Below are 11,912 nucleotides of genomic sequence, written 5' to 3' on the forward strand. Positions count from 1 at the left end.
GAAAATTTGGAAAATCACCCCCCCCAAGAGCCAACTCTAGGACCGCCCCTGCAAGTAGGTATTTGTGAATGGCTGCCTGCGGAGTATCATCCGCGCTTGGTGGCCTGGCAACTGGATCTCGAATGAGGAACTACATCGCCGGTGTCATCAAAGGGCGCTAGAAATCGGGAACGTAAGTGTAGATGAATTGGACGCACGCTGCGAAAAGATGAGAACGAGATTTCCAGAGAGGCGCTTGGATGAAATCCAGAAGAACATCGAAGAAGAGGCAGACCCAGAAACTCTTGGCGGCGAAACCTAGCTGCCAAAATACGAACTGTCGACGAGAGTCTTGACTGGAGCCAAGTAAAGACGCTGGCTCCGGATCGTCAACACTGGAGGTCTTTTACCACGGCCCTAAATTTGCGCCGGAGAATCGACGTGGGACCATTAAGTAAGTAAGTAATGACAATAGGGCATTTGCACAGTGCATTAGTATTAGTAAGCCGTTGCGCAAACAAAAGTGACAGCTTAATGCAAAATGAATACGATTCGAAGAAAGAAAGTTAGTTTTCGAATTTATTTGTGAAAACTATCGAAAGTTTTTCAATAAGCAGCACATGTTTAAGAAGCCAGTGCATTTGTTTATTTGTTCGCAAATTTGTTCTCTGATTTCGAGTGAGGTGCTTTGAAAAAATTAAGATTCTGTGTAGGATACGACTGTTTCCTGAGGATGCAGAGGAAATATTGCTAAAGATCTTTATAAATTCCGCAACGAAAACACTTAGCTTCAGCTTCCGGGTTTTAAATTCTAAAAGATATACTCAAAAACTTTAACAAAAGATCTGGGGGAACCGTTGAATATACCTTTCAAACATAATAGTCATGTTTTTTCCTTTTGTTCTGCTAGTTTGTACTCTGCTACAAAATCAAATATTCACCGAATTGATTCAACTTGTAAGCCAATGATTCAAAATATGCTTTTCGGCACTTTTTTAGAGAAAAGACGCATTCATTTAAGTTTTAAAGAACATTTTAGCTAAATTTTGCCTTTTCCGCATATAAAAACCATTGATGTGTGCCCAACAGACCTCTTGTATGTGTGTGTAGCAAAAGCCCTATAGATAAGCAGAGCTTCAAGACAGTAGTTTTCAGAAGCAATTTCGGAAAAAGCAATTCGATGAATAATTCTTTCATTTTCACAGTACTAGGGCAGCAATATGAAAAAAGGAAAGTGTTTCCAGTAGGAGGCTGACGGTGGTATTAAAACCTGGAAACCTTGCCACAGAAAAAGGTGGGTAGTTTAGATCTTCTTTTTCAGCCCTATGAGTCGGTCAATCTGTACTGGATTGTTTAGTATGTAAGTTAGTAGATTAGTGGTATCAGGCCCAGACGCAGCCTTATCTTTTCAGAGCTTGATATCAATAATCTTATTTGGGGATTGAGGTTCAAGGTATGGTAAACAGCTGATTAAAAGTTTATTCGTACCTAGTCAGAGTACTTATCTTATCGAAACCGTTCTTTGGTAGCCGATCGTATGAAGATTTTGGAAGATATCAAAATTCGGTGATTGGACTAAGCTCGATTGGTGTTTCGCCGTTAGGAGGCAAATTGTTTCACTGGATCAACGATGAAGGGTATAATAGTGTTGACTACTGCTTGTCTGGCGCTAGCTCAGGTGCGATCTGTTGACTTAGAAAATTGTTCGAATAGAACTTTCAACCAACTGTTTGTTATCAATAGACAAAATTCATATTTGAAAGCCCTATTCCCGTTCGTGAAGCTCAGGGCCTAGAAAAAAGTACGAGAATCGTTAATGGACATCCCGCTCCGCCAGGTCGGTTCCCATATCAAGTTTGGCTCCGTGGGACTCCGGAGTCAGGTGGTGATCGAGCATGTGGAGGTTCTTTGATTTCCTACGATTGGGTATTGACGGCTGCCCATTGCATAACGGGAATAGTTCGCTTCACCTTAACGATGGGAACCATCAATCGCAATCAGCCGGTGTTCCTTGGACATTCAACACACTTCATCATTCATCCGCTGTATGACAGAAGTCACCTGAACAATGACGTGGGACTGATCTTGCTGGATTCACCGGCACCTCAGAATTCTCGTAAGATGTTTCTGTAAAACTTAATAAATTTAATCAATAATAAAAAAAAGAAATCAATTTTAGCCTACATCAGACCGATTACTCTTCCCGGCCCGGGACGAACGAGCGAAACCTTCCTGAACTATCGGGCAACCGTTTCCGGATTTGGACGAACGATTGATATTCCCGGAAGTGGACAGTCGCATACGTTGAACTGGGTTGACGTTAGGGTCATTGCGAATGCCGAATGTAGTGCGATTTATGGCTCGACCGTCATTGTCGGTTCAACGATTTGTGCCATTGGAGCCGATGATCCCAGTCAGAATCCTTGCGGTGGGGATTCCGGCGGACCGTTGACAGTTCAGGAGAACGGACGTAGCTTGCAGATTGGAGTGGTTTCATTTGTATCTTCGTCTGGGTGTACGTCGGGACGTCCGGCAGGTTATGCTCGGACTACCCATTTCATTGACTGGATTAGCCAAGAAACTGGGCTGACGTTTGGATAAAGATTGTTTGACTTGGTTTCGATTTGAAGTTTTTATACAATAAAGTTTTCTTAAATCATGGTCATAATTCTATTTTTAGATTTATTTTTTCATATTCTCCATGAAAAATGTTAGAGTCAGTCTTTTATGAATTCAATAACTTCATTTTTTTTAACATTAATATTTCAAAATATTTTGGCTAAATAGATCAATAATCGTAGATTTTTTATTTCTTCTTGTCAACGTTAGGTACCTTTACTCGTTGAAAATCGTCGTATTACTATACCTCAGTCCTAAGAGATTGTATATTAGACACGAATGCAAGTTCACAAGTCAAAGAATGCCTGTTTTTTTTTTATTTATAAATTCCTGGATCAATTGTACTGCTTTTATTTTTTTCATTTTTCATTGTTATTTCATAAAGTTATTCTACGTCACAAATTTTGAAATTGTTTTAATAGCATTAATAACAGCATGTTTAAATTCATTATCTTCCTCAAGCATTTGTTTTATTTTGTGAATCCAAAGGAATCTTAGATCGTTTACTAGTACTTAAACTGAATGTCGCCGTGCCATTTGTATCACTGAGAAAAGAATCAAGAAATAGTATCATCATGTTTCCGAAAATTTTAGATGCTCACTTGCAGTTCCAAGTATAGCAAAGAAAGATTTATTTTTGTGGATTCGAGTAGATCCATACCATTGCTATTTTATTTCTTCGATACTACGAAACAATAATTCAGTCTCAATAATAATCATAAGTGTTTGTCCATTCTAGCTTCACACGAAACATATTATCATTCACTTTCAGATTAAGATGTTCTTAATAACCTCAAAAAAAGAAACATTTCAGACAATTTCTAATCCTTTTTCAGGCAATTATCAATTTTAAATTAATCAAAGCCAGGATTACAGTTGTATGAAGATTACGTTATGCTGTGTTCAATTTAATAACAAGTACAGTTCTAAATCAATCATAGTTTACCTTTCGGTAAGCTCCTTTTTAATTTATTCCATTTTTTCAGCTGTTCAGTAAACAAGTTCGTCGCCAAGCGCAATTAGGTAGTTTTACTAGCAAGACCCAAAGTTATTCTTGAAGCGTGAAAGTAAAAAGAGAGAGCTCCAAGATTGGGCCAGAGAAGACAGTGGAGAGACTGAGCAGCTAGCTGTAGTAAAAGAGCGTCACCCGTATAATACATTCAACTATATGAGTATGATTGATTTTATGCATTCAACTATAAATATAATAGATTCAACTATAATCGTATGATTGATTTTCTGCATTCAATCATAAGTGTAATACATTCAACTATAAAAGTATAGTTGATTTAACTATAGATATCACATATTCAATTATATTTTTATGGTTGCTTCCATGATGTCAACTATAGATGTAGAAGATTAAACTATAAGGATTAAGTTGATTCAACCATAGATATGATAGATTCAATTTTGTTTTTATGATTGATTTCATGATTCCAACCATAGATATTATTAATTTAATATGTTCATTGACACGTGCGGCGAGATGAAACGCTAGGTAGAAGAATTTGTAAAGGCATGAATAATAGGCGGATAGGCAAGCATCAGATGAGCTTCGTAGGATAAAGTTTGAATAGGTGTTGAAACTGTAAGTCTAGGGCATTTTTTATTGGAAAGCATGAAAGTGTGGTGGTACGCCTTTGCCGAACAACAGACAGACAGCAACCATAGATATTAGATATAAATAAGAATTTTATTTTTTCACACAATTTATAAATTTATTAAATTATTTTTTCACTTTCTCACATGTTGAGTTGCATTGGTAGCTGCTTCCATCAAGCAATACAAATATTTTGTTGGTGTTGCTGTTGCCGAGAGCTGCACTGATCTTAGCAGCAGGATCAGGAGGAACATCAAAAAGCTGTTGCACCCGGTGGAAATGGATCTAAAGGCACAAATAGAGGTAGTAAGATAAGAAATATAGATTATAAACTCGTATTCAGCGGGATAATTTCAGATATTAAAACCTGCCATTCCGGAAAAACTAATTTTTCTGCAGTCAACTTCGAGCTTAATCTTTTAGTTTTCCCTGCAGCACCGGAACCAGATCTGACAGTGCATTTCCTGGCTTTGTTGACTTCGAGAACTGAAAATTCCAGGAAATCAGAGCTGGCGATATCACCTGAAACAAAAGGAAAAGGGAAATCTTAATTAGTATAACATAAACAAAAAATCGACATATTTACGCAATTTTCGCAAAGAATGACCTTCCGGATTTGTCCCGCAAAGGAATCGTCATGGATCCGTCCTTTTCAATCATTTTCGATTTGATACAAAAGCAAATTCAAACTGAGCAAACAAATTACACTATCGTAAAAAGCTACCCAAATTGAAATTGAGTCTAGCAAGTTGAAAACATCAACTACTTGTTGAATCTATTATTTTTATAGTTGAATGCCTAGAATCAATCTTACAATTGTAGTACAATGTATCATATTTTCAGTTAAATTATTTATACTATTATATTTGAATCTATTATATTTATAGTTAATTGTAGGGAGTCAATCATCCGTTTGTAGTTGAATTTATAATATTTATAGTTGAATGCCTGAATACAATTCTACAAATGTAGTTGAATCTATCGTATTTATAGTCGAATCAATCATACCATTGCAGTTGAATATGTTCTATTTGTAGCTGATTGCATAAAGCCAACCAGCACTTTATAGTTGAATTTATTATATTTATATTAGAATGCGACCCAATCACCATTTAATGAATGGTAAATGGCAGGTTGACCTAATTTATTAGATTTTCTTCGTTCAATGAGTTTGCTTGCCATCATATTGACTTCATATCAAGTTCCATTTTTTTTTTTTTGAGAACACACTTTTTGTGAAAATCTGGCAGAAATGGTACTTTTTAAATTTCAATCGAATTAATATTTGCGAATGCCGTTCGGCACCAAAATTGACCCATCCAATTTCCAGCTTGTAATGGATGGCATGATCGCCAAAGTCAAAAGTGTATTTAAAACTTCTGATGTGTGACCCACACTTTTTTTTTAAATATAAATCGGTAGGTTAAGGAATTTGGTAGAGCACAAGCAAATAACTATTGTAGTGATACGAAAATTCTCACGTACTTGTTGGCTTCAAGAATATTCCAAACATCTTCCAGTGTATGATAGCAAGGCTGCACTAATTTCGATAATTTATCATATCCCATAAAATTTTAAGGCTGCTGCGTTTCATTTCCTGTTGTGATGAATAAAACTAGGAGAGCGATATTTTAGCGATAAACAGCAGTTCTGAAATTGCTTGGACTTCACCACTCGATTTTGTTGCACGACCTGTCAAAATTCACGATAGTATTGGGGAGGACTCAAGCAACACTGGATCCACTGGATATTTTCAGAGTGTGCCACCATCTGTGCTCTGTTCACTACCGGTGCAAAACTGAACGCATAAACAAACGTAAAACAGCAAAAAGGGCACTGCCGGTTGTAAAATTTTTGGAAATTTGTATGAGAGAATAAAATTTTTCATTAAATAATCACCAGAAATGTAGTGGAAATTCGCAAAAGTTCAACTTTGAATGATTATTATTCCTTGTTTGTTGAAGTACATTTCATGAAAACAAACCACAAACCTATTATGTTTTCTAAAAAAGATATTTGACGTTATGTATTCTTAAAGTGTTTTTCAACATGTATTTTTTATTTATTTTAACGTTTTTGACTGCTTTATTGTTGGATGATAATAAAAAATCACAAAAAATGCTTTACAAATGCTTGCCAATAAGTTTGTGATTTATATAAACTGTGTAAAAATATTTTTAAACTGCGACCCAGAGATGGGTCTTGACTCAAACATTCAGTCAGCGAATTTTTTTTTTTGTAGAGAAATGAATCCAACTGAGATGAAATTTCAGGGACTAGATAAGAGAAAATCGATGTTAAAAACATGCGAAAAAAATTCGCCTTGTCTCCCGGTAGGACTTGAACCCACATCTTGCGCCTCTCAAGAATGTCCAAACTTGATTCCAACTACCGTAAGATGAAATGATGGGAATAGAAATAGACCAAGAAAAATGATTATGATCACATGGGAGAACTATTCCCTTCATTCCGATAGACATCGACACTCAACCAGTATAATATTCATCCGCCAGGTTGGTCTCCTGTAGTAGAATGTTAATACATGGGCCCCGGAGAGGCGCAAGATGTGGGTTCAAGTCCTACCGGGAGACAAGGCGAATTTTTTTCGCATGTTTTTCAACATCGATTTTCTCTTATCTAGTCCCTGAAATTTCATCTAAGTTGGATTCATTTCTCTACAAAAAAAAAAATTGTAAAAATATTTCATCAAATTATTGAAAGCCCTAGCAAGCAGAGACTGTCATTTTTGAACACTTCTTTTCATGTTAGCAAAAAATAAAACTTAGGAATCGGAAAAACCAATTATTAAAGACGAACTATATTTCAAGCTTATTTGAATTTTCGGGATGAATTTATATGCAAATAACTATTCTTCTATATCAATTTCCATACAAATATGAAACGCTTTGCGCTAGTTTAGGGGTCAACCAAATCATTTCAATTCTTACTCTGATGCTTGGTGACCTAAAATACATTGAAAAACCATATAAGAGCAAAAAGTTAATTTTTGCAGTGGTCTAATGTACATGTGGAATAGAAAAAAAAACCTACACTCGAGGGGTGCTCATGAAAGGGGCTCGGACATTCGGCCGAATGTGTTAAAAGGCTGAAGGATGTTCGGACAAATAGGATAATAGGCCGAATGGGACATTTTGCCGAAGGTTATTTTACCGAATATTATTTGGCCGAATGGATGTTAGGCCGAATGGACATCAGGTCGAATGGACGATGGGCCGAATGGTCGTAATGCAGAATGGTCGTAAGGCCGAATGGTCGGTAGACCGAATGGTTGTAAGGCTGAATGGTAGTTAGGCCGAATGATCATAAGGCCGAATGGTCGTAGGGCAAAATAGATGCGAGGCCAAAAGGTCGTTAGGCCGAATGGTCACTTGGCCGAGTGGTCACTTGGTCGAATGGTCATTTGCTCAAATGGTCGTCAGGCCTAATGGTCATAAGGCCGAATGGATGCTAGCCCGGAAGGTCGTTAGGCCGAATGGTCCTAATGTCAAACGGTTGTAAGGGCGATTGGATATTAGGCCGAATGGTCATTTGGCCGAATGGTCGTTAGGCCGAATGGACGATAGGCTGAATGGACGATAGTTCAAATGATCGTAAGGCCGAATAGCCACTAGCTGGCCTTATCCTAGCATCCAATCGCCCATACAACCATTTGGCCTGACGACCATTTGACGACGATTTTTTATTGACCTAGCCACCATTCATAACGAGAATTTAGCCATATGAACATTCCGCCTCACAACCTTTCGGCCTAAGAGCCATTCGCCCGAACATGCAATTAAACGTGAATATGTCTAATCGGCCTGACATACATTAGGCTTTACGACCATTCGGCCTAATGACCATTCGTCCAAATAACCATTCGGCCTAACGACCTTTCGGCCTAATGACCATTCGGCCTCACGACCATTTGGCTAAATGACCCTTCGGCAAATTGACCATTCGGCCAATGGACCATTCGGCCAATGGACCATTCGGCCTGATAACCATTCGGCCTTATGACCATTCAGCCTAATGAATATTCTGTCTAGTGACCATTCGACCGAGCATCATTTCGGCTTTGCGTCCTTTCAGCCTAACAGCTTTCGGCTGAATAACCGTCGGCCGAATAACCCATTTGGCCGAGTGGCCTATTCGGTCTGATAACCCATTCGGCCTAACTTTCATAGGCCGAATGACCCAGCCTCCTCATGAAATGAGGAAATTGAACAAATTACCAAAGCTATTACAAGATAATTTCAATGAGTTTTACTGAATTGAAAAGAAATTCATCTGAACTCTAGCAGAACTATTTGGCTAGCTGAATATTAGCCAACTTTTGGTTAGGGTTATATTCGGCCTGCCAGAACTTTTTTTTTCTTAATTCCTCTAGTCCTTTTTCAAAGCTTAACAACAATCAACAGCTGGATTATCGTAAAATAATTGATCCATTGCCTTATTTCCAGCACGTGGAAACACTTAAATCATCTACGAGCATTACCACTTGAAATAATTTCAACATAATTCAACTACAGAGTGATTTATCGTAAACAGTTTATTGAATTGCCACACTAGGTTGCCCTCAAGGTTTTTGTCAGCAGCAATAATCGTATCGAACTTAATGAACGAGAAAATAGAGCTACAACAACTTAACGACCACTGGCACTGGAAGCAGGATAAATGTATCCGTAGATCAGTTTGTTGGGTTGTGTGTGTGGGGATGCTGCACGTTTTACTTCTAAACCATAAAATCAATGGTCCATGGAATGTTCGAAAGTCCAGTTGCAGTGGATACTTATGTGTATCCGTAGGAATTTATATTGCTGATTGTTGCAACCCTGATGAATAGTATTGCTAAAAGGGGGTTAAACAACGAATAGCTATGAAAATTGATAAAGGGTTCACTTTAAATAAAAAGGTTAATAAATAAAGGAACGTATTTAACGAGAGTTGAGAGAGAAACATATATAAAAAAAAGTTAAAAACACATTGTTGACTACTGTCAAGATTCGGTTGCCATCGAAGTACAACTGATATGTTATTGTTACCGAGACCGAGGGTCTTCTTGCTGGATGCAAAATCGTTTGCAATGTTAAAGCGGAAACATGAACGCTCTTGTTTATTAAAAGACATTAAATAAAATTTTAATGATGCCTGGTTGCAGGAAATCTGCAACGAGTCCGTCTCCAAGACAAAACTCCGGTCGTCGGTTTCCGTCTTTCGGTCCTAATGGGATGGAATATCTTGTGTCTCCAGCCAGTACATGAGCAGACAAGTATGTACTGTAACTTGTACATGTCGTGTGTTTGTATTACTTCTACCCACTGTATAAGTTGTGTATTGTTCGCCGAGGCTTCACTTCCGTCCGGGGCCCATTATTATCTCTGTTTGGCTCCGGAAGTAAACCGTTTCCCCTTTTCTGGAGAGCTTGTCATTGTTGTGTTTTCGAGTAACTTGTTTGTGTCTGAGAATTTCATGTTCGCTTTCTGAGACGTCGTTCCAGCCCTGCGTCTTCGGCGTCCTTTCTTTTTGCGGATGAAAGCCTCCTCCAAAGGAGCCAGATTAAATCTCTGGAAACAGTCAAACCAGAAGATGTCGTTCCCTTTTATGGTAACCAACCAGCTTTCCCGAATCTTCTTTAATGCCGCTCAAAACTGGAAGGAATGCTGAAGGGTACGACACTCAGTTTGCCATTTCCTTGGCCATAAAAATCGTTCCACATATGCAGGAAAATCAAATCTTCAATTAAATGCTTACTGCTCCCTGGACAATTGAACGCCAAGAGGAAAAGCAATTGAGAAAATTTATTGCCATACCAATACATCTCCCACGAAAACCAGCAGCACCACATATGGGAGTGCAAGCTCCAGAGAAGGTGAAGAAATTCCGACAAACAGCCAAGATGCATTTCTTTCGTCGTAAAATAAAACAATGCCAAGCAAGCAAGTGAAATGAATTCGTACTCCGCTCACAGTTCAAAGTTCCATGGGGACACAGACAGCCACTTTAAAAGTCATAAATAAATTCAATAAAATATTTATAACATCATACTCCCGCTACAACTCTAAGGGTTTTCTTGCATTGCAACCGGTTTTCCTGGAGAGTCATTGCATTTCAAATTGGGTTCGAAACGTTTGCTGAGCTGCCGGGGAAATTGTGCAAGAAGTGAAAATCTATTTTTTTTTTTCAATTGGTGGAAGGGCATTTTTCAATGTGGGGGTGAATCCAGTAGTGTGTACATTTGACCCCGATTGGAACCAACTATACTTTGCTGCTGCAAATATGGTGGAGCTCGACAGTCTTAAACATTTAATGAAAGCGCTGTAATATATTTGGTTTCACCTTTAACTTACCGAATTGATACTATAAAACTATTTATTCAAAACATTAATAAAGTGTTCATTCCGATTCAGTGAACAAGGTCAATAGAAAATGACACCCACAGATCAGGATCTACTCTAATCACTGCATGAGAGTAGCTGCACATCATTGGTATACGATTTGCACAATGTTGGCGTTAACGAGCTGTGCACCAAATTGCTTCGTCCCGCCAAGCATACGCATTGCGTTTAAATAGAAACAGTAAAAAAAAATGAGTCGTCATAAGACAAAGGAGAAAGTAAATAATTACCGGACAAGCGCCAGCTAGCAGACTACAATAAACTCAAATTAATTGACTGAGCACTGTGCGTGTGTTGATATGCTGATAAAATTCAATGCTGATCGGTCTTGACAGAAAGACTTTGAAAATAAACTCCCGTTTTCTAACCCAATTCACGTTTTTTTTCTTGTTTCTTGTTTTAATTATCCAATACGATGAAAATCCCTGAATATATTTTCTTGTATCGCTTCGTCGGAAAAACCTCTCGGAAAAACCTCTTCGTCTCCGAAGAAAACCGATGATTTTTGGCGCGTATTACCGCCATGCTGCTACCGGGCCTTTTTCGCCTGTTAGCATGGTTCAATGGGCTCGTTGGTTCCAGAACAGTTTCTATGTAGCGGTAATGCATAATTTTGCTAGAGAGCTCGAATTTCTTTGCCAATGCTGGTATAGCCAATCATGTCATCTTTGGCGCAATGCACGTTTTATGTCATAACTTTGGGTGTATTATGGGTATTAGAATAATAGATTGAACTTACACGGAAGGAACAATATTTTAAACGAAAAAACTAATAACATTGCACATTTAGAATAAGATTATCCCTGATATAATAAGTTCTTCAAAGGCTAATTAATTAAAGTAGAAGTGAACAAAAATTGTTAGATTTTAAAATGACCATTTAATACCATTTTTCTTGTGCACTCAATAAATTGTAAAAATAGTCAATGAAGACATAACGTAGCCTTCAGATAGAAACAACTCACGGCTTTTGGAAGAACTGACTCATGGGAGGGAGTTTTGGTGATCTATTTTTTTCTCTGACATATTTGCCCAAACAATGCATGAATAAAATGAATAAACCCTTTAATGCATAATGTTGTTTTAGAACAACAGTGAAAAAAGTCAACTTTGATGCATACCTTCTCAAATAACTCACATATGATTGGATAATCAGTTCCAACAACATCCTGAGTTGATTTCCTGTAAAGGGTGATACGGTCAAAATTTGGTCAAGAGAAAACGCGTGTAAATAGGTGAAATCGTTTATTTAAAAAATCAAATTAAATTCTTTTCTCAAGTTTAATTAGTATAAAATTCAGGGAAAATATTCA

The 11,912-nt window shown here is 37.7% G+C and overlaps 1 protein-coding gene across 1 annotated transcript; it reads left to right on the top strand.

The window, feature by feature from the left end:
- Window positions 1–1,569: 1,569 nt before the first annotated feature.
- On the top strand, window positions 1,570–2,580 carry LOC129741694 (collagenase-like). The gene is made up of 3 exons (XM_055733441.1): window positions 1,570–1,657; window positions 1,723–2,095; window positions 2,159–2,580. Exons 1-3 carry the CDS (start codon window positions 1,610–1,612, stop codon window positions 2,578–2,580), a joined length of 843 nt encoding a protein of 280 aa, XP_055589416.1. The 5' UTR covers window positions 1,570–1,609.
- The last annotated feature ends 9,332 nt before the right edge of the window (window positions 2,581–11,912 follow it).

Source organism: Uranotaenia lowii, chromosome 2, assembly GCF_029784155.1.
Source record: "Uranotaenia lowii strain MFRU-FL chromosome 2, ASM2978415v1, whole genome shotgun sequence".
Classification (NCBI taxonomy): domain Eukaryota; kingdom Metazoa; phylum Arthropoda; class Insecta; order Diptera; family Culicidae; genus Uranotaenia; species Uranotaenia lowii.

Coding starts and splice junctions, on each gene's coding strand:
- LOC129741694 (XM_055733441.1), top strand. CDS start 1,610: ATGAAGGGTATAATAGTGTTGACTACTGCTTGTCTGGCGCTAGCTCAG. Junction 1,658..1,722: donor CTTGTCTGGCGCTAGCTCAG/GTGCGATCTGTT, acceptor TGTTATCAATAG/ACAAAATTCATATTTGAAAG. Junction 2,096..2,158: donor ACCGGCACCTCAGAATTCTC/GTAAGATGTTTC, acceptor AATCAATTTTAG/CCTACATCAGACCGATTACT.